This window comes from Cinclus cinclus, chromosome 3 (assembly GCF_963662255.1).
Source record: "Cinclus cinclus chromosome 3, bCinCin1.1, whole genome shotgun sequence".
In the NCBI taxonomy this organism is placed as follows: domain Eukaryota; kingdom Metazoa; phylum Chordata; class Aves; order Passeriformes; family Cinclidae; genus Cinclus; species Cinclus cinclus.
Genome location: NC_085048.1, coordinates 5,779,867 through 5,802,998, shown reverse-complemented (window position 1 = coordinate 5,802,998; position 23,132 = coordinate 5,779,867). Strand labels below are relative to the sequence as shown.

At 41.6% G+C, this 23,132-nt stretch overlaps 1 protein-coding gene across 1 annotated transcript; it reads left to right on the top strand.

Moving 5' to 3' along the window:
* Positions 1-1,061: 1,061 nt before the first annotated feature.
* On the top strand, positions 1,062-22,856 carry LOC134041574 (24-hydroxycholesterol 7-alpha-hydroxylase). Its single transcript, XM_062488416.1, has 12 exons — positions 1,062-1,238; positions 7,741-7,876; positions 8,647-8,821; positions 10,391-10,540; positions 11,414-11,507; positions 12,987-13,085; positions 14,948-15,038; positions 16,073-16,206; positions 17,032-17,127; positions 19,017-19,105; positions 21,977-22,064; positions 22,785-22,856. Exons 1-12 carry the CDS (start codon positions 1,062-1,064, stop codon positions 22,854-22,856), a joined length of 1,401 nt encoding a protein of 466 aa, XP_062344400.1.
* Positions 22,857-23,132: the final 276 nt, after the last annotated feature.

Sequence of the window (23,132 nt, the reverse complement as noted above, 5' to 3'; positions counted from 1 at the left end):
CAATATAGTGTCCACCAGGACCCCAGATCTGCAAAGTTCCCATCCACCCAGGTGCCCCCTCTGCCTGTACTGGTGCATGGTGTTGTTCCTACCCAGGAGCAGAACTTGCATTTCCTTTTGCTGAACTTCATAACTTCATGAAGTCCCCTTTTTTTTTTTTCTCCAGGAAAAACTGAACCAGGGGATCCTTGAGGTCCCTTCCAAGCTATTATTCTCTGCTTTTGAGATAAGTTCCTCTCTGCCTGTTTTCTAGCCTACTGAGGTCCCCCTGAGTGGCAGCACACTCATCTGGTCTGTCAGCCACTCCTCCTGGTTTTGTGTTCTCTTTAAACCTTCTGTGGGTGTGCGGGGGTAGATTCTGACAGCACTTCCTAGGGGTTTTTTATACTTAATGTATTCTGTAAGTAATTTTGATGTGCCACTTTCACACACGTGAAGAAACTAATCTGACCTCTCTGAAACCTTGTCTTCTGACATGGCGTTGATATAATAGAGGTGGCCAGCAGGTTTTGAGTTGTCAGTTCAACCTCAGAAGTGTTTCTCTGCTCCTCACACACTGGCCACACATCTAGCCTTTAATGAGATTTCTCAGACAGGTGAGAGATATCTCTCTAAAGGTTTCTGCTTCAGGTGATGCCTGCAGAAGTTTCTTGCCATCTCTGACTTGCTGAAAGCTTAATGTCTGCAAATCACAAGGCCCTCTGCTTTGTAATCTCAGTACTGAAAAAACCCCCTTTTTTTTTTGTTTGTTTTTAATTGAAGAAGGCTCTGCACTGCTTTGCCAGTGTCCTTGGCCATGTCCCTTGCTGCCCAGGTGGCCTACCAGCAACCGGTGCAAAGTCCAAGGATTTATCACAGCAGCATCTACATTTTGCAAGCAGCAGAGTTGGTCCTCATCCCAGAACAGGGCAGAACTGTGTCTGCCTTTTCCAGAACACGGACTTGTGCCCTGTGCCTCTCAGTGCCCGGCTGGCTGGGTCAGTCAGAGAGGTCTCTGTTGATAACTTGGAGCCCGGCCAGCGCGGCCATGCCAGGGCTGGGACAGGCAGCAAGGAGGCAAAATGGATCTGGCTGTGCTCTTGGCAGCGCTCCTGGGACTCCTCATTGTCAAGGCTCTTTTGTTTCAGCTGAGAAACCCGAGCTCCCCTCCTTGCATCAGGAGCTGGATCCCTTGGTTTGGAGCTGCGTTTCAGTTCGGGAAAGCTCCCCTGGAGTATATAGAGCAAGCCAGAAACAAGGTAATGCGTGTGCTGGCGTGCCTGCTCGTGGGTGCGTGCTCAGGGTGGCTGGCTGCAAGGGGAAAGGCAACCAGAAACTTCTGCGTTCAGTTTTGCCCTTTCCTGTCACATTTTATAATGTCAGGAGCACTTAAATTGTGAAGAATTGGCTTGGCACCACCAGCATTGGTGAGCAGCGCGTCTGATCCAGGCATGATCTCTGGTGCTGTGACCATCCTGCTTGGACCTCTGCCGTTTCCCTTTTGCAGTCTGGCTCTGTGTTGATCTTGGTTTCAGATAATGTGGAAAGCCCTGTGCCAAGTGCTGGGACCAGGAAACTACTTATTTGCACGCCTAAGGTTAGGTGAGATTTTTGAGCCCCAGATGGTCTCCCTCAACATTATAGCAACACACAGATGTGCTTGGCAGACAAAGTTTTCTGTGCTAAGAAATCTTAACTAAACATGGGGGGGGGGGGGGGGGGGTGGCAGAATTTACCCCCTGGACTTGAATTTCTTTTTCTGTCTCTGTTGGATAGAAAGAAATCAAATTCTTAATAATAAATATTTAATAATAATTGACATAAACCCCAGTTTCCCTGTTTCTTTCAGGGGTTATATCCCCTGCTGCTACAATGTCGTCAGCTGTGAGTGTTTTTTATGCTGAAGGATCACACAACCCACTACTTGCATAAACTAGCTAAAAACGAAACCACTGTAACATCCTGAAATTTGAAAAAAAAAAAACCCCACATCAATAAATACTGGATGTTTAAAATTTGCTTTCTCATTTTGAACTGCTAGATTTCATATGTGTATTTCTTTTTGTATTGCTATAAACTGATCATGCTAAAGCAGAGGATTAAATCTGATCTTTGAGAACAAGATTTGTCAATTTTGTATTAAATCATATTGGGTGCAATGTGGGGTAAGCTCAGAGGTATGATCTGGAGTTTCTTGGCTTCTCTGTGCTTGACAGGCCAGTTTTAATTTTGTATTACTGTGTCTTTCCTGTGGCTTTCATCTGTGCAAATGCACACTCATTAGCTCTGGGTTAATGAATTTTGGTGCTCATTTGCCTGGAGACCCTCTAGGCTCCAGGTTGATTCTGTGGCAGTTGCTGACGCATCTGCACACACCAGAAATGCCTGAAGGACTTTATAAACCTCTGGTTTTGTTTGGATAGAAACTAGAACAAGAAACATTTTCAATGGGTGAAAACTCAAAGCAAAGAAGGAAGAGAAGGCTTTCTGTTACATCTCTCCCTGTACTGTGTGTTTGCTGGTAGGACCTTTCATTTGACATTTAGTCCAGCAGCTCCTTGTGACCTCTCTCTGTGATTCCCCTGGGCCAAGGGGGATGTCTCCATCCATCCCTCCCATGCTGGCCACCTGCCTGCAGCACCATTACCTGAAATTCTCCCTGTCTCTGAAGAAGGCCACTGGTTTGTTGTCTCCTTCCTCTCCTTAAACCCTCCTCAGACACTGAAAGTCCCCCTCCCTTCCCACCTCCCATGCTGGCACACTGTGCTGAGGCCAGGAAAAATAAGTCTTTTCCTGCCTGCTCCCTTTTAAAGGAGCAGGCACTGTTGCAGAGTACAGCCAAACAAAACACATGCTGCTGCCAAAGGGGTCATTAACAGGCACTACAGGGCTTGCAAAACACATCTGCAATAATTCCAGGCTCCTTGATACTGCCAGAACAGTGTTAAGTGTCCTTAGTATGAGCAAGCTGCCCTCATAAAAGGTGTTGCAGAAACAGGCATCAGGCAGTGTGAAATCTCTTCATCCCTGCAAAGTCATTATCTTCAGGGGAGACCATTGCAATGAAAAAGTTGATTAATCCCTCAGACTGAGGGATTGATTAATTGAGTTGATTAATCCCTCAGACCCTTGATTAATCCTTCAGACTGTCAAAATGAAACTTATCTCTTTCTTAATGCCTTTCTTCCTTAATTCCTTTTATGTGTATCATTCACTGTTTTTTCTCTTAAGTCCTGGGTAACACAGTAAAGTTCCACTGCTTCCAGCCTGCCCTTTGCTTGGAGTTTGCTGCTTCTATTTTCCTCCCACAGAAGAACATGTGGGCTGGAAGGATTGTCTCCTTTCCCCTTTGTGTCATCACTGGGACTAAGAAAAGAAATTTCCCCTGCTCTAATAAAATATTTAATCTCTTGTCTAATAAAAGATACCACCTCTTCTTTCTATAAGTGCCTGGTGAGAGAAGTTTTGCAGCAGTCTGGAATGGGCAGGGGGAATAACCAGAACTACTATGCAACATAAAATACAGGGTGAGCTGCTTAATGAGGGGTTCAAAGGATGTGGCTCCCCACTTTGCCTGTTAAACGTGGCAGGAGTTAGAAAGGAATTTCAAATTCTTCTCATCAGTTTGCCAATTAAGCAAACAGGAAAAGTTCAGTTAAACCCAGGAGATTGTTCTGCATTCTTATAGGGACCTGTGGGATCCATACATCCCTCTCAGAGAGTGTTGATTTGGGACAAGTTGCCATGTCCCAGGACTCTCAGCCTTTCTGTGTGTGGCTGGGGGAAGGATGGCTCACTGGGTTACCCTGCAAGGGACATGTGGAGGGGAGCAGGCTGGAGAAGGCTTCTGGTGGAGCATTTTTATAGGCAGTATCCACAGCTGAGTCACTGAAAGTCTGTTACTGGTCCCAGGTGTAGAAGACCAAAATGCTGCAGTCCCTGAGCTGGAGAGGGGACATGGCATTGACCCTGTTTTTGTGGATACCCAAGGGAAAGGAAACCCACCCAGTGCTCCCAGCAGGGCTCTTGGTGCAATGCAGCTGCCTCAGCTGAGACCGGCAGCTCCCTGTCAATGTCCCTGGGGAATATGACTACTTCTCTTTGGGATTTTGGAGAACATCCTTCTGAAGTTTTTATTTCTCTGGAGTGTTATTTTCCTTAGGCTTGAATCTGCCTCTCACCATGTCACTGAAGTGTTTCCCAATGTTTGGCAAAAAATTAGCTTTCATGAGTGAAAGCAGTAAATCCTAGGACAATTTTTATTTTGTTTTCTATATCTCTCTGTGTAGTGAGGTCTCCTTAAAAGCTCTTTCAGAGCAGTAACCTGGGTGCAGTGCTGGCAGCAGAGTCTGCACTCCATTGGTACCTACACAAGTGCAGAACCGCCCCACAGCTCCATTCCAGGAGCTGATTTTATTGCAGTGTAACATCAATGTAATTACGCATTTTGGCAGATGAACAGTTTGGTTATTCAGGTGTCTGTCTGGGACAGCAGACATTAGGAAATGCTCAGTAACAGGGTGTAAGGGCACATCCAGGTGAGAGTATGCAGCCTCTTGCTTTTTCTTCCTAGCTCTTGGTTTAGGGATTTGGTAGGCTGGAATTAACATCCAGATGATTTGACCTAATCTCTTTTGTTGCCCTGTATATAATTTTGGCTTCACAGCAATGCACAGCAGTGAATCTATAATTTAATCATGACCCATATGAATAAAATATTCTGTCTGGTTTTAAACCATCTAACTCCTAATCTCAAGCCCATTAGCTTTTACATTTTGAGAAACTTAGAATAATGAATATCTTTTCCTGGGATCTAAATCCACTTAATCTCCTTTTATTGAAATATTCATGCATGTTGTGCATCCCTTTGACTTTGACTAGCTCAGGATATCCTGCTGAGATGGAGTGGGCAGAAACACAAATTACATTGAAGATGCAGACACAAGATGGGTTTAGATGTTTGTTGTCCTTTTTCCTCTCCTTTCCTAGCCAGATAAGAGCTCCAGATTAATTATAGAATGATTTGGGTTGGAAGGAACCTTAAAGATCATCTCATTCCAACCCATCTGCCATGACAGGGACATCTACCACAGGTTGCTCAGAGCCCCATCCAACTGCTCTTGAACAATTCCAGGGATGGAGTATCCACACCTTCTCTGGGCAGCCTGTGCCAGAGCCTCACCACCCTCACAGTAGAGAATTTCTCCCTAATATCCAATGCAAACCTACTTGCTTTCAGTTTAAAGCCATTTATTAGCACTTGCATAATAGATTTTGGAGTAATTTCAGAGTGTCATTGTTCTAAGCCTTTTTCTGTGACTTTTCTAGGTCTTCTTATTGTTTAGGCACTCAAATGACTCCAGATCATGAATAAACTTTTTGTTCTTCTAAAGAATGAATTAGAAAAACTAACCCCACACAGTCTTATATCTCCCTAAAACCTGTACTGGGCTCTTTTTCAGTACATCCTATTTATCCACTTCTAATCCCAATCTTTAATAATGCTTACTGTAATTTTTTGAGTACCAAAATGACTCTTTGAGGCTTCCCAGGTCCTTCTGGCACCAGGTTTAGCTGTCCATCCTCCTGTTACTGAGGATGATTTCACAGATCACAGTAGGGAGTTCTGCAACTTCTTATTTTAATTACTCAAGGGTTCTGAATTGAAATATAAATCACTGTTTTACCTAGTTTAAGTCCATTCTGCTCAATATTCCTTCAGAACAAGGTCTCAGTCCATCACTCTCAGTGAAAGGCTCCAGGCTGGGACTTGTCTCACTGATGCAATCCCTAATTCAGATTCCTTTCCCAGTCAGTTTCCTTACACCCTGAGTATTTATCAGGCTCAGCAGCACACTGGGAAACTTCCTGCATCTGGCATGCTTGGAAAAGTCTTTATTGTTGGGGAGGCAGATCGCCTTTATTAGTTTGATTCTCAAACCTTTTTTAGTAGTTTAATTTTGCATTGCATTTATCACATGTCCTATTTATTTGGACACAAAATTCTGCTTTCTGAAAGGTTTATATCTGAGTATCTGTCATCACAGTGCTGCTCCATGAGGCAGACTGGAGGAGGTTATCTGTGGAGCTTTCTTATTCCAGTTTTGTTAAATATTGGTCTACTTTTAATGATTCTAAATGGATTGCAGGAAGTTGGATGAGATTCAAACCCAGACTGTTTGTTGGGTGTTTGCAGGTTAACAAGATGGTCACTGGACACATAGTCAGGGCTGTCAGTGAAGTCCAAGGGCAGTTCAGCTCCCTCCAAAAACAGGTGTGCAGGGGATGGTCTGATGAATTGGTTTTTAGGATCCCCTGACTGCACAGACTTGACTTCTGTTGTCTACTATGGGAGCTCAGACATCTTGCTCACATATAATCACCTAAAATAAGGTGTTCCAATCTTTAATTGAGTGTGACCTTAATTGAATAATTGTGATTGTAGGTTGCTATTAGTTAAAATTTAATTTTATTTTAAAATTAGTTTAAGTACATTTTAATGTTAATTGAAAATTTTAAAAATCTGATTTTTAAGCACAGTACAAATTCACTTATTTTTATCCAGAATGATGATGAGGACATGGACATCAAAAAGCGATCTTAGAAATTTAGCTATTACAGAGTCATAGAATCACAGATTGCTCTGTGTTGGAAGGGACCTTAAAGCTCATCTTGTTCCACCTCCTGTCATGGGCAGGGACAAATTCTGGTGGACAGGTGCTCAAAGCCTCATCCAACCTGGCCTTGAACTCTTGTTATTAAAACAATATTTTATTTATTAGCACCCAGAGAGTTTGTCATTCTTTCTTTAATAATTTGCAGTTGAAGGACACAATCAAAATTCAACTGATGCCAGGAGGAATCTTTTCCTTGGCTTCAAAGAGCTTTTGATGAAGGAAGAGTTACACTACAGACACTGGCAGCAAAATAAATGGTTAAAGTCAATGTCATAAACAATGTGAGCAAGGTAGAATGATCATTTTATGCCTATATCTGATAGACAGGAGATGTTGCACATTTGTTTTCTAGTTTAGACTATTTACAAATATAAAGGATCATTTTAACAATGTAGGAACTCAGAATTGAATGCCTATTGCTGAAAGTTTCAAGAGGGCTCTAGGATATTAGATTAAGAGAAGATGAAAGAATGATTTATGGCATGAAATACTTTTCTTGAATTTCAGTCAATCTCTTCTGCTCAAAGCTTATTTTGATATTAATCTCTACAAGAAATGAATCATTGGTATTAGGTGGGAAGGGAAGGGAAGGGAAGGGAAGGGAAGGGAAGGGAAGGGAAGGGAAGGGAAGGGAAGGGAAGATATTAAAAATATGTAGGAGGGTGGAGTTTTTGCTAAAACAGTGTAGACTGAAATAGTAGGATTATGGATCTTTACAGTATTGATACTTTGCTGTGGCAGCCAAGGGATGCAGTAGATAATCCATCCCTTGGGTTCTCTAAATCCATGTAAATTGTATTGTTTGAATTGCAATGTAATTCAATTATAAAGTGTTAATTTAAAGGAAGGAATTTCTCCTACTCTGCAAGAGGTCGGGCAGGCATAAACCACGTTCCCTTCTGGTCATAAGTCTGCAAATTTTGGTCTGATTCATGTTCATCATTGTGCAGTTCTGCACCAAGATGTGCAGAGAGCAGGAATGGCCAGGTCCTCCCTCCTGACCTCTCAGCAGCACTGAAGTCGTGCTGGGGCTCCTGCAAAATGTGTTAACAGTGTATTGACAGGAAATCTTTCTTTGTTCCAGCATGGACCTGTGTTCACAATATTTGCTCTGGGAAAACGATTCACCTTTGTGACTGAAGAAGAAGGAACTGAAGCATTTTTTAAATCTGAAGACTTAAATTTTGAGCAGGCAGTACAACAAGCTGTCAAGAATGCAGGTAACTGAGACCTGTCTCTTTTTTGAAGGAAACCAAATCTAGTTACCCAGGAACATTAAATCCCAAGCAAAAGCCTGTTGGCTTTTTTGATCATGCCTTAAATGCTTATTCTAACCCATGACCATGCTATGAAATGGTGAAATTCAAATTCTCTGTGTTGACCCAGTACTTTAAACCAGCCAAGGGATTTGGATTCAGTCTCAACGAATCAGAAGTTTCTGATCCCGGGGCTGTAATTACTTTTACTATCCAGCAATCCCAGTTTGAGATCAGGTCCTTTGCTGTGGCTGGCCACCCCCCCTGCATGTACCTAGTTAAGAGCAATTGGAGGTAATCCTGTCACTCCACTGGAAAATCAGCTTGCAGCAACAATTAGCTGCTACACAGTAGTACAACAGACATTAGAAAAGGATGAGGTGTATATGAGGATGTACTCCTACAGCATGGAGACACAAACTGTTTTTTTTCTTGGGATAAATTATTTTTCACTTCATTCAGTTTTGTGGTGCGCCTGCACCCCACTGAGGGAAAATCTCTGGATTGTTGGTTCTGGCACTGAAGCTTCACAAGGCAGGAAGATGTTACACAGATTGAGAGAAGCAGAGTTATTACCAAAATCTTTACAAGAAAGCTTCCAGGGAATTTTACTTTAGGAAAATTAGGGTTAAGGCATTTAAATTAAGAGTCAAAAGTTATGTGTAAAAATGTTCACTCTATTTTTCAGTGAAAAATCTACTTTCCAAAACGTTTCTGTTTCCTTTTGTATTTAGTCTCTGTTCCTGCAGAAGCATTTTATCAGAATCATGGTAATCTCTACAGCATGATGAAGGGGAAAATGAGTCCCTCTAATCTGCACATGTTCTCCGGCACTTTGTGTAAGGAGCTCCACGAGCACATGGCTCACCTGGGCACAGAGGGCACAGGTGACCTCAATGACCTGGTAAGGTAAGGGAATTTTGCAGCACGTCTCTTAACTCAGGGGTGTCCTACGTGGAAGAGAAATGTTCTTGTAAAGCAGCTGGAGCTCAGTCTTACAAAAGTTTTGTCAGGATGCTCATCACAGCTTCATGGTTTCAGGTGGCTGAGAGAGTGGACTTCAATTTCATATAAATGTTTTTCTCTCAGGAGAAGCATCTGAATTGCCTGTTTGGAAGAAAAAAGAAAACACAGCATGTTCCAACTAACCCTGTTACCCAAAAAAATGGGATAAAAGCTTCACATATTTATAAAGAACTTGGGAACAGACAAGATGCTTAACCTTCTGCAGGTTGAGAACTTGTATTTGAGCCAAGCTTAAATTGAAGCTTGTCTGAGACCCTCTACAACTGACTGCTGCCAGAACTTCACCTAAAAAAAAAAGTTTCACGTGACAGCAACAAAGCTTTTAATGCCTTCTTTTTCCTGATTGTCTGGGACAACACATATATCTTGTCTGTCCATCTGTACTACAAGTTGAACATTCATGGAATCACAGAATGGTTTGGGTTGGAAGGAACCTTAAAGATCCTCTTATTCCATCCCTTGCCATGGGCAGGAACACTTTCCATTAGAGCAGGTTACTCAGCCCCATCCAACCTGGCCTTGAAGACTCCAAGGATGGGGACAGATGCTGCCTTTGGTTTGCACCTCTTTCTAACACCTCACATTCAGATTGTCTTTTGCTGCCTTTTTCTGCATAATACAGTAAGATACAGCTGTTACTGCAGTCAAATCACTTGGCAGCTCTCATTGCAGTTAATGCAATTTGGATAAACTGGGAGAAAATGTGTGTGTGTGTGTGGGGGGGGCTTTGAAATCTGATAGGGGGTGATTGGTTCTGCTTTGCTGAACAAGGCAAAGTATTGGAATGCAACATTCTGAATAATTGTTATTTAGCTGCCGCAAAAGGAAATCCATAGAGCCACCAGATGGCCCCCTCTTCCTAATTATCAGAAAATCAGAAAAAGCGCTATTCCCTGGAATACTCATTTAGCAGCACCTGGGACACAGCAAAGGCTGCAGAAGACTTTCTTGGAGTACAGGAAAAGGGTCTTAGGAGGGAACTCAAAGTTTGCAGGATAACAGAGTAGCAAGCAAAAAAGAGTGAGATGAAAATAAAACAAAAAAGCATTATCTGCCCAGGAAAGCTTCAGCCAGAGGAAGGATGTTTTGGGATGTTTGGTCCAGACAGGTTTGTGCAATGCCCAGAAGGTTCATATGGGTCAGCCTGAAATGAGAGGGGTGGTTAATGGGGAGAAGGGCACCTCGGTGGCCAGAGCCTTTCTGCTCCTACTTAAGTGACCAAACCTAACTGGTCAAGTTCAGCCATGTGTAGAAGACCAGCCTGAGGTCTCTGCATCTCCTGCCTCTGTTTAAAATCTGAAATGAGTGTGTGGGTGAGGTGTGAGCCTTGTGCCAGCCCTTCCATACTGGTGTGACCCTTGAGTCCCACAGCTTCCTGGGCTGGCAATCCAACGTGCTGCATCCTGGTCTAAAACTGCTAACCCCTAAGTCTTGGGCATCTTGTCCTTGCAGGCATATCATTTATCCAGCCGTGGTGAATACCCTGTTTGGGAGGGGCATCTGCCCAACCAGCCCGAGTGAAATCAAGGAGTTTGAAGAGCATTTTCGGAAGTATGACGAGGACTTTGAATACGCTTCTCAGATGCCCGAGTGCTTCCTGAGGTAAAGGGGCAGAGATGATGATTGTGGTGTGTCCACTACAGGCATTTATCTTGCTGCAGTATCAGCCATGGGGGACATTTCCCCTGGAGGATGATGCTCAGTTTTTATTGATGGTGTGCCCTTAGGTGAAGCAGGCTTTTAGCTAAATGCTTCAAAAAAGTTCTGACCTTGTCTTATGCATTTTCCTGGTATAAAGCAGAAACAACCTGGCTTAGGTGAGCAGAGAGCCCAGCTTGGACCTGTCAGGGAGCAGCAGAATGGGGTAAAGGGCAAAGGCCTGAGCCTAAGTGTGAGTCCCAAGCTCAGGGGGCCTCCAATGAGGTGTGTCTCTGCTCTTTTCCACACCTCAGCTGTTTTCCCAATACCAGTCCCAGGTTATGTGGCTGCACTGTCACAGAATTGACCTTGGATAGAGACACCTGAACCCTGAAGAGGTACTTCCAGACACTGTCGGTGGTCTCAGGGCCATCATTGCACCTCTTTAGCACCTCAAAATACCTTCAGAAAGAACTGAGGATGCTCTAAAAAAATGCCTTCATTTTCTTCAAGAGGTTCATTCTAGAAAAGATTGGCCTAAGCAATCTGTCCAAATCAACAATGAAAACCTGTAATAAAAATATATGAAAATGTAGGATTGTTGCAGTCCCAGGTCCTGGCAGCAAGAGGAGATCTGGCCAAGGTGAAGGCCTTGGACATGCTGTTCCTCATGCCAGTCATCACTTCTGTCAGTCAGACTCACACTTGGCTCTTCATCAGCTGACTGCTGCCCAGGGGCTTTTGGAAAACAGCCCAAGGAGTGCTTCTCATGGAAAAGGAAATGTTGGTTTGTGCTGCCTCAGTTAAATTCTTCTTGTTTGTTGCTTTTCTTTACAGGAACTGGTCTAAATCAAAAAAATGGCTTCTAAAATTATTTGAGAAAGTAGTGTTGGATGCTGAGAGGACCAACCCTTCAGAGACTGCATCCAAGGTAAACATCCGAGGCTAGGAAATAAGATGACTTTGTTGTATATTCTGACTGAAATGATGGAGGGCAGGAATTACTTCAGTAATGGAAGAAATAAGTCAAATATGTCAGCTTTTATAGCTATATCCAAATGTTCCAGTATTTCTGTCACCTGCAGTAGGACAGACCTGTAACTTTGACTCCTGTTCCTCCATTTAGTTTATTTCAAGCAATTCTGGAATTAACATCTTCCCCTGGGGATTTTTAAGGCAAGGGTTCAGAGCTATGACCTATCCCCAGCCTGCAGTACCACACTGCAGTGAGCAGTTGAAAGAGGTGAGAGAAAAACCCTTCAGTTGTTTCATTGAGGGCACTGTGCTGTGAAACTTCAAAACCTTACATGTGCTATTTATAAACCCTGGTGTAGAGTGAGCAGATCCTTCAACAACTAGACTGGTAGAAAATAGCAGATTACTGGATTGGGAGCCAAGTACCCTAAATATTCATTGTGTCAAAGCTGAGATAAGTTGTTCCCCTGGTTATTCTCCTTAGCTCTGGAAGGAATTCTGCCGATAGGGTTGACAAACGTGATGGCAGACTGGCCTGGGAATTTTGATCTACCAAATGGTTGTAGAACAGATTATTTAAACAAAGCAGGTTTTATTTAGACTTCAAAAGCTTTACATACTGCAATTTCTTTAATAAAACAAACCAGATTAGCAGAAAGAAAGAGAACACTGGAGTGGAGCTGGTGGGAGGTAAGAAGGTGCAGGAAGTAGGAAGCACAAACTTGGTGTCTTAGATTGGATGGGAATTTGGAAAAAAATCAGCCATTTTTTATTCAAGGTCAGCCTTTTCCCCTCTGAAAAGCAGGCAGGAAGCTTTGCCTCAAGTGCATGGTTGCCCCACATTTAAGGAAATACTATAAGCAAAAGCTGGTCCTAGAACTTTACACAGTTGCTATAGTTTCAAATAATATCAGCCCATTGAAGTCACTGCTTAGGTCACCAACAAAGTGCCTGGAACTAGGGAGTTTTCTGATGTATCAAATCATCTCTTTATAACAAGCACCTTTTTGGCATGAACAGAGAGACCATTTTCTTCATTTCCATTCATTCAACTGGCTCATTCCCATTTTCAGGTTCTTTAAAGCAGAGGTTTAGAGCAGGAATTAGAATAGAGATTTTTTTTCCCTTTCTTCCACATACAAACAACAATGGGGAGAGGGAACCCAATCTTCTAAAACTTTAAGGAAATGGAGACCAGTGAAAGTATTCAGGAGGGATTCATGTGGTGCACTGAGTTCTCCTGGCCCTCTGCCTATGTGAGTCTCACTCTCTCTAAATAGCTGTCATTTCTACATTGTATTTTCCAAAAAAGCCATGATTAACATTACTTCTCTTTGAGAAACTAGTCCTTGGGTTCCAGTAAGCCCTGCCCCAAACAACATTTTGATATATTCTTGAAATACAGGCTCTTTTTTTTTTTTTTTCTTTTTAACAGACACTTCTACAGCATCTCCTGGATAACTTGCAGGGAAAACATCTAGCTCCCAATTACGGTCTCCTGATGCTCTGGGCTGCCCAAGCAAATGCTGTGCCCGTAAGTACATCAGCTACAGAAACACCTTCTCTCTCCTGTTCCAAAGCCTGGATTTGGGAGAGAAAGGCTTTGAAGCAGAGGTCACACACACTCAATGGATTCCAAAGAAGGGATTATCACGCCCACATGCATCACTACAAATATACCCAGGCTGCAATGTCACAGAAGCAATGACAAGAAAAGCTCTTCTTGTATTTTTCCTAAATTATGTTGTCCCCTGCCATAACATTTCAGCAACATAAGCCTCACAGCTGTTAAGATCACAGTCTTAAGCTGTGAAGAGCATTTAAATCTGTTTTGAAGCACTGTGGCTGTATTACAGAAAGTACTATTTCAGATACCCTGGTGTTACCAGTTGTAAAGAATATCAAAAGCATAATATAGAATAACTTCATTTGTGTGTAAACCCTCGAATTATTTTGTCTCTTTCATTTTTGGGGAATCTGCTGTACAAATGCCAGTGGGTGAAAAGCAATAGTTTGATTCTAGAGCTGTTAAGTTTTGTCTGTGTTAGAAAAAGATTTACTGGATTAATGATACTGAAATAAGTATGCTAACAAGCCAAATATATCTAACACAGCTTAGGCTGACCAAAGACATTTATAGGAATTTCTAAGATGAAAAATCCATAGCAGCAAAAACATCCTTTATTTACCATGACTACTAAGCTCTTTCCAGCACAGTTATGTCCATTACAGATGTGATTTAGAAAAACATGATAGTGAGTTATTTTTATATGTTCCCCTAACGAATATATCTATGTTTTTTTGAGATTGGATATTAGTGCAGTTTAGCCTAAGGGAAATTCATCTATTTCAGTGAGGTTTCTGTGGATTCACGTGTTGGCATAAGTGGGAGGCATAGCCTGCTGCCTGTTATCAGGATAACTGACATTCCTTCCACAACACTTACTTCTGTAATATTCAGCTGTAAATAGACATACAGATATTTTTCTGTTTCTCAGAATAGTCACAATCACTGTTCTGGGGAGTGGAATGACGAAAGAAAAGGCCTTTCACCTTCCAAGGGCATTTTTTACAAGCACTTTAAACCCTTTTATCTGAAACAATTCAGTTATCCCTTCTTAGCCCATGGAGTGAAGCCACAGTGTCCAAGTGCTGTACAGGAAAGCTAAACCACAAGATTTGCTTTGTAGAAGGAGGGCTGCATCCATGTCAGTCTCTTTGGGAAATAACAGTCAGAGTTTCATCCCTCACCAGCACAGATGGCCCACGACCAGATCTGTGTGCAGGCTGAACCTCCCGCTAGCTCAGCAAGAGGAGAGAGAGTCCTGGCAGTGCTGCCAGTCCTTCTGGTTTCATCCTGCTTAAGAGGATTTTCTCCTTTCCTAAATTTCTTGATTTTCAACTTCATTGCATAATCAGTTAGCAAATTATTTCTAAAGGGGATATACTGCCCCTTGTTTTGCTGTTAATTAAAACTTTTCCTGCCCATTTCAGTGTGACTTCCTATGACAATGCCCTGCAAATTATTTAACCTCATTTTTGCAAAGGCTAGCATGAATTTCTTTCTTTCTTTTTTCATTCCTGCAGCTAAAACTAATCATGCATGATGATTTAGTAGTTCGTTTAACACCTAGTTATTGGAAAATAAAGGATCCTGTGTTTCAAAGCTCAAGGCCAAAGCTATATAATGTTCACTAAAGATAAGTACACAGCAGATGACTAGACATAATCTCCCAGGAGCTGAGCCTTTAGATATAGATTTACCCAGGAAGCACAGCTCCCCATGCATCTGAACTACAACAGGCACATACAAAAAAAGTGCAAATGTTTTCACCTGCCAAGATACTGTCATTGTCTTCCATGTCCCTAAATTTAAGGATTTCCATCTCTGTTTAGGTTGCATTTTGGACCCTTGCTTTCATACTCTCTAATCCTGCTATTTACAGGAAAGTCATGGAAGACCTGGCTTCTGTTTTTGGCAAAGCAGGTAATAAATCTGATTTTGTCCTTCTGGAAGCTGGAAGTGATTTATCCTGTGTTGGCCCAGCACAGGGCACACTTGATCAGTGGCTGGGAACAGTGAGTGTCTGCTAAGCATGCTACTGGTAGTATTGAGTCCAGCTCTCAGGTCTTAACTCAGTATATGCTCAAGATGTATTTTTAAGCAAAAACACCTCTGATGTTAGCAGAAAGAAGCTAGGAAAAGAATAGCATGTGTTTGTTTCTTCATTTCTATAATTTTAACTTAGATTTTTATTTCCAAGTCTTGTGTTTTTTCCAGGCACCTACGATAGGGTCAGATGAGATCATTCAGTTCAGGTGCTTTTCATGATGTGCTGTTCACTGGAGTTACAGATATTCATGGAAAAAAACAGGCCAGGAACTGTTCTTTTTTCTGTTATCAGAGGCAAATTTTTCCAGCATGGTTCACCCCCCATGAGTAACCTCTTTCCCTCAAAAAGCAGTCACCTATTGGGAGCAGTCATTCTCATATGCAGCCCCTTGGACGAGAGTTAAACTTTCACAAAAGACTCTTTGTTGACATGGGTCAAAACTGTATCAAGAAACAAGTCAGTAATTAACCAGTAAGGAAAATCCACAAAGCCTTCCTCCTGGCCTTGTTTCATTTGCTAATGTTAACAGAGCCAAAGAGCTCAGCCATGAGACATTCTTGTCTTGGTGCTTACAGTCCCTGAGATTTCCCTGGAGTGTCCTGTGAAAGCACAGAAAAACTCTGAAGACTTTTAACTCCCAACACAGCTTTGTTTCCCCCTTTCTGTCTAACGCCATATATACACCTACCTTAGAGTTATTGAATTATGTTCTCTGGTTTTTCTTAAATTTTACTGATTTATGGTCCATTTATTTACTTTGAAATATAAAGACAATTTTTGGGTGTAAACAATGCCTTGAAGTTTTGAAGTATTTCACCCACAGTCCTAAAACAAGACATGCCAGCCTGTATCCAAACAAGCATGAAATGTAATTTTTACATGGAATCTCCTTTCTCAGCCATAACAGGTAAAGATAAACTGGAAGTCTCTGAGGAGGATCTGAAGAAGATCCCTTTCATTAAATGGTGCACTTTGGAAGCCATACGGTTGAGGTCTCCAGGTGCAATCACCAAGAAAGTCATAAACCCAATTAGAATTAAGGTGAGGTTTGATTGTGGGTTTTTTCCCCCCAAATGATGCTGTGTGATTTGTCTGGAAAGGGTCCTCCTGATAGATCTGGGTAAAATTACAGTGGTAGAGATATTCCCCAGCCTCACATATACATTCTTTTTAATAGATTTATTCATCATCATTAATTTATGAGTGGTTTGGATTCTCTGGCTCACAGTTTTGCCTTCAATTTTGAATTGATTTAAGATTGAATTGAATTGAACTACAGATACTGATGGCATATAAAAGAGGAATCAGACATAACAAGTATAGTAGAAGGAACGACATTTTAGTAACTGATGACTCCTTTTTGTCCTCTTCACTACCATTCAGAAAGGAGGTGTCAACATTCAGGAATCTGGCAAAGAAATATTTGGGAAAAAACCCACACTCTCAAGGAATCAGTGCTCATGACTGTTTAAGACTACTGATCAAATTACTAATATCTACTTTCATAGAAGGCTTTCTTAGAATTTCTTTGCACTGAAGGAAGCGTTTAATGAAATATTTAGAAAAAAGAAAACATGTCACCTCATAAATCAAGAAGCAGGAAAGACAGAAATTATGCTTCTGATCTTTTGATACCTAAAAAAACCCCAAATAAGAACACAAGTAATTTTTTCAGCTTCCCCACTGTTTAGGTTTTATGGAAAAAAAATAGCAACAGCAAGAAAAACTTGAAACATGTAATATAGCCACCATAGCTTTATCACCTTCATTTGTCTTTTCTTAGCATCTTTCACTGATGGAAGTACCAAGAATGGAATATTTTGTGACATTTTTAGCTCTTTTCTTAGAGATTTTTCTCCTTTTCAGAATTTCACCATCCCTGCAGGTGACATGCTGATGTTGTCACCATATTGGTTGCACCGGAATCCAAAATATTTTCCTGACCCAGAAATGTTCAAACCTGTAAGTTTTCACTCTTAGTGTGGATATTTTGCTGTCTTTTCTCCCCTTCACTTACTTTACAATAAAAGCACATGGACAAATGTGCTTAAATATGGCAGGAGAGTAGCCTTGAATACAGAGGAAATGTGCACATAAAGGAGGAGCCAGTACGAATAAAAAGAGAGTTTTAAATTCAGTGACATGTTCCAGGTAATATAGTACCACTTTAATATCACTTTGATGCTGACCTTATCACTCTCTGCAACTCCCTGAAAGGAGATTGAAGCCAGGTCGGGGTCAGTCTTTTCTTTGAAGTAACAGGATAGGATGAGAAGAACCTGCCTTAAATTGTGCCAGGGGAGGTTTAGATTGAATATTAGGAAAAATTTCTTCACTAAAAGAGCTCCTGACCAAAGTCAGGCACTGGAAGAGGCTTCCCAGGAAAATGGTGGGGTCACCATCACTGGAGGGATTTAAAAGATGTGTAGGTGTGGCACCTGGGGGCGTGGTTCAGTGGTGGATCGGCTGTGCTGGGTTAGATTTGATGAGCTTAAACGTCTTTTCCAACCTAACCAATTCTGTGATTCCAAGTATTCTTCTCTCCCTGTTGGATGATTTCTCGTAGGTATTATCTCTGCTAATTCAGTAGTTAATCTAGTTTCTTGATTATTATTCCACTGCAGGTGGCTGTGTGGGCAGGCTTGTAACTGCTCTTTTTAGCACCATCCAATATAGAACAGTTTGTCTTTTTTATAGAAATACATCAAGGAGTAATTTAAACAAAACTTCTCTTCTAGCAAACTCTTCCTGATTTAAAATCCCTTTTAGCAATTCCTGCTTCTATGAAATCTGAAGCTGAAGCTCTGATGCCGCAGCTTATTTTTTCTGGTAACTTTATTTCTAAAGAGCAAGTTAGCTTGTTTTTTAGAAACTCTCCCTTTTTTTCAAGAGGAATAGATGAGTGCCCCTTGGACATTGCCATTCCAAATGTATGACCTTGCTTCATCACTACTGAGATACTTTTTTCTTTCTTTATTGGATTTTGATGCTGACAGGTTTCTTCCTCAGAAGAAAGTTGAAAAAAAAAAACCAAACCTAAAATAGATAAATGCAAGATTATGTCTTCTCTGGGACAGCTTCATCAGAGAAGTTCACCACCAGAAGCTTGACAGGGTGTTACTTGGCAGAGTAGCACTGAGTTTGTGGAGGTTGGGACAGTTTGTCACCCAGCAGTCATGAGATTTGCTTCTCTCAGTGTCACCCACCAAAACTTCAGCCCATATTGCCTTGCTCCTTGTGTTGTCTGTCCCTTTCCTCTCAAAGCAATTTAGGATGGAGCAGGAATCCCTTTGGGTATAGACAAGATGTTTTTTGTGGAGAATCATTCATCATGTCACACACTGGCTTACACGAGTTAAAGCTCATAGACCTTGCATTTGTCTGTGCAGAGTGTCTTAGAAATGGTTTTTTTTTTTTAATTTTGTGCAAGATGTGTGTGAGCTATTTGTGTGTCATGACGCAATTTTGTGGCTGAGGCTTCTCTCAGTACTGGTTGAACATTTGCATTTATAGATATATTTAAAAAGAGAAGGTTGCATTTTAATAGCTCAAGATGCAGGATTTAGGAAGTGGGTAGGTACAGTAAAACTGCTTTAGAGGTAATTTTGAAAATTTCTCCAGCATTTTAAGGCACCTAAATGTGTTTCAAATGGGACCCTCATTTCTTTCCCTGATTCGGTGTTGACTTTTGGATCCAGACTATAACACTAACAGGTTGAATGCAAAAAAATGGTATTAGTGTGACTTTGTATTGAGGATTAGCTGTCCAAGGTAATTTTTAGCCTGGAGAAATAAAGTTAAGCTTTATTTATATAAGGCTGATTTGGAAAAAAAGAAGTTTCTTCCCACAGGATCGTTGGAAAGAGGCAAATTTAGAGAAGAATGCTTTCTTGGACAGCTTTGTGGCATTCGGAGGAGGGAAGCATCAGTGTCCAGGAAGGTCAGTGAAACAGCTGGAGTTTATTTATTCCCAAACCCTGCAGAGAACAGCTCTGGAACTGAGCTTCTCTTACTCTTGGAGATAAAGTGTTTGCTTTGCTCTTTGTCAGTCTCCTAATGTTCAGCATCATCTGTACCTTGTTTAAAACTGATCTGAAAGTGGTTTCATTCCTAGAAAAGACAGGTGAAGTCACAATGAACAGGCAGAATCTGAGACCAGTGTATCAAGGGATATTGCCACCCATCCAGGGAGGACATTCACCCTGGCTCTGCCCCTGCTGAGGTTTCTTTTCATCAAGGGTTGCTCCATTTCCAAACACACCATTTTAGAGACACGGTTATTTAGGTTGCCTTAAACCAGTTCTAAACAAACCTACAGAACATTTCTCAGGCCTGAGACTATCTTTCCATCCTCTATGATGCCACTGACATCTCTGCTGGTCTTCAGGTGTCTTAACTGGCTCCTCTCTGTTTGAATCTGGTCTTCGCATTAGGGCACACAGAATTGTATAATGGCTTAAATTGCAGATCCTGTCTCACTTCACTCCTCCAGCAATGCCAGCCTTGGTACTTCCTGCATTCCTTCTGCTGTTTTCTCTGCTGTCCCTCTTCCTGGAACAAGTCCCAGGGAGCCAGCTGCTCCTTGTTCCTGTGTTCAAACATCTCTGTGCTCAACCCTCTGCCTTAAAAATCTGGGTTCCTCTGACACAAAAGTCTCCTTAGAATACTTAAGACCAAATCCTTAAGTCATTTTACCTCGAGTTCCATGTGGAGCAAAGAATGTGGAGAGGATCTGCATTCTGGAATCTGCACCCTACGGCAGGCTAGACATGAGTGCCAGATAAACTTTGTGAAGGCATTAAAGACATAAGCAAAATGAATAAAATTGTTTTTGCTATTTAGGCTTGCCAGAGGGAAGTGCTCACTCACTGCTGTACCTCGGTGGCTTGTACCACATTTCTGAGCTAAATCTGAGCACAGCCTCATTCCCAGCAAGGGCCACAGCAAAATTCACAAGAGGCATCTGCAGGTACAGGGAAAGCTACAAAACAATGTTTCTGAAAGCTGGTTGTTTATATAGTCTGATCTATATCTTTGTTCACGCTGTTCTCTGGATTCTGATAACATCTTTCAAATAAGTTTTTGTTTAGAAAGAAAAGTATAACATTTCTACACAGACAACAGATGGAGAATCTTTTTCTTGCTGAGAGACATAAAAGTCCTTTCAGACCTTTTGGCAGTCCACATGGTAACACACACCTTCAGGTTTTTCAGCAATAATTGTAAAAGAATAATGTGATGGTCTTGGAAAAAAAAAGAAAATTAAATCAAGGGTTGTATCAAGGATTTCAGGTTGCAGATTTCCTTCATATGACTGAATAAAACAATATTTCAAGTTTAAGATGAATTTTTATTTCTTTCAGTACTGAGGTTTTTAAATTAAATATATGAAACATTTAATTTCTCCATTGCAGAAGTTCAGCATAAAATTAAAATCTAATTTAATCAAACTGAAAGCTAGTAAATAACTTACCTGTCCAATATTCTACCAAACTGATGTGGGAAGAGCTCCCAAAAAGCCATTTCTGTGCCATATTTTTACCTAAAAGAAAAATTTGATGTCAGTTTTACTACTTTGGTCAAAGCAGGGAGTTATTGCCTGTGTGACTGTGCTTGTCTTGCATGGGTGTATTGTTCCCTCAAGCACTGTGGTCCAGAGCCCTGCTGTGCAAACTGAGCTGGGACTGGAAGGACCCACTCTTGCATAGTGCTGCAGGCTTGGAGCTTGGGCTACGTCCCACCTGAGCTGGGCTAATAGCCATCAAAATATCTCTGCACTGCATTCCCCTGAGCCAAGGCCACCAAAAGCTCAAGGCAATTCTGGTGTGAAATCACAGGGATAATTTGGGTCTGAAGCTGAACAACAAGGATTTTTGTGCTAAAACAAACAAACATCTTCCCATTCCAGAGCCTGGGGCAGCTCCATGGGCAGAGCCTGGTATCTCTGCAGGAGTTACCTTGAGTGTGTGAGGCTTTTTGGCTTCCCTTCACATCTGCCAGGCCAACTACATGTGCAGTCATGCAGTCTCTTCCTTTGTGAATTCCCCCATAGCTGTTTTATCCAGGTTTCCCAGCATTTCTCTGTAGAAGAGCAAGGTAGTATTACTATTTTAACTGGGTGTTTAAGACTTATGTCTAAGCTCTGCAAGTGAGTAATCCCATGACCTTGTATAGGTGCACACTGGTGAATGCAGAAAGCTCTTGTATACATCAGCATTAAAAACCAATAGCCTGGAGGATTTTACCTGCAGTTATCAAAAATCCTCTCCAGCCTAAGAAACACCTTTGGGAGAGTGTGACAGAAAAAAGAAATCATGCCCTTGGGTCTCCTACTGCATCCTAATGCTGACGCATTAAATAATAACTCCCACTGTCACTGCTCTCTGATGTCACCAGGCTCCCAGCTGCATTATATAACTTTATATAGCATGATTAGTCATATGGCCTTTTCTGTGTTTGACTGCCTTCTCACTCCTAGGAAGTTATTTCCAGTCAGCAAGTGTTAGGAGAACATAAATGTTTATACAGTGGAAAAATCCATAATGATAAGGAGCTGGTTTAAAATAGGTGTCAGAGGGATACTGTCAGTCCAGCGATTCACCAGAAAGAAGGGGCAGCCACCACATTCATGTTCTTTGTTGAGTAACAAACCTGAACAAACTACAGCAGTTTTCCTATGGAAGGCAAACTTTTAGGCAGAACTAAAGCACAGAATGTAAAATGTATAAAAGACACCCTGTGTCTTACCTGGTGATAACACACAGGTGATGCTCAGTCTGGAGAGCCAGTGTTTTCCTCCCTTTTCTTGCAGGTGGTTTGCAATCATGGAAATCCAGCTGTTTGTTGTGCTTCTCCTGTACAAGTATGAATTTGTGCTGTTGGATGTAGTGCCAAAGGAGGTAAGAGATCCACGCATTTGTGTAGCATTCCCCATCTTTATACTCTTCATTCATCAGGCTCAGGTGAACAACCATGCTTAACTGTGGTTACACAAGTTTTGAGAGGAATATTATAAAACATGTAACAACTCAATCTTTGTTTTGACTCAGAAGATTCAGAATAATTCCAGCAATTCCAGTTAGGGGCTGCACTGCCTATACAATTTAGTGCTTACAAGAATGTTTGTCTCACTCTTTCCTAAGCATTGCTAGAGATTTTTTAAATACTTGTTGCTCACAGAAACAGAAAATATGGAATGGGATCATGAATACTTTCAAGATCTAGAGTCATATGTAACACTCATAGTGCTCTTCCACTACCTATTCAGGGGCGGAAGGTAAATGATTAGGGTAAGACTGAATGAGCAGCTGTGACACAGAAAGGTTTTATACTTAAGGGAGAACGGCACAGTCTCCACTTCATTATTTGAGTATTTTGAAAGTATTCAAAACTGTGAGAGCTTCTTAAGAGCTCATGTGTCACCCTGACAGAGTGACTGGAATAATAATTAACCATGGCATTACTCAGTGTCTTTGGCAAAGCCAAGAAATAATTCTTGGTATTTGGTCTTGGCTCTCTAAGCCTGAAGATGCAAAAATGTTTATATCTTAAAGCCCAATGGTAATTCCATTAAATGAACTAACTGAAGTGGGTTTTTTCTGATTTTCTTTTTTCTTCAGAGCCCTTTACATTTGGTGGGGACACAGCAACCCATGGCACCATTACAGGTCCGATATAAATGCCGGGAATGAAAGTTGTGCCGCCTTGACCTTTCTTTGCCAGCCCATGCTGGATGGATGAACCACTGAGCTGCTTCCCAAGCCCACATCTTCAAACAGGTTCTCTGCCTGCAGAGTTCTTGATTTTAGCTTTCAATACTGTACACTGTGCTGTGCAAACCAGTGCATTTGTACCTGTGCTCCTCCCAGGCTGCCCATCTCCCAATGCTTCAATACAAGCTCCCCTGCTGCATTCATAATTTGTGGGTCAGTTATTCACAGACTTTGCAAATCTGATATACAAAACTC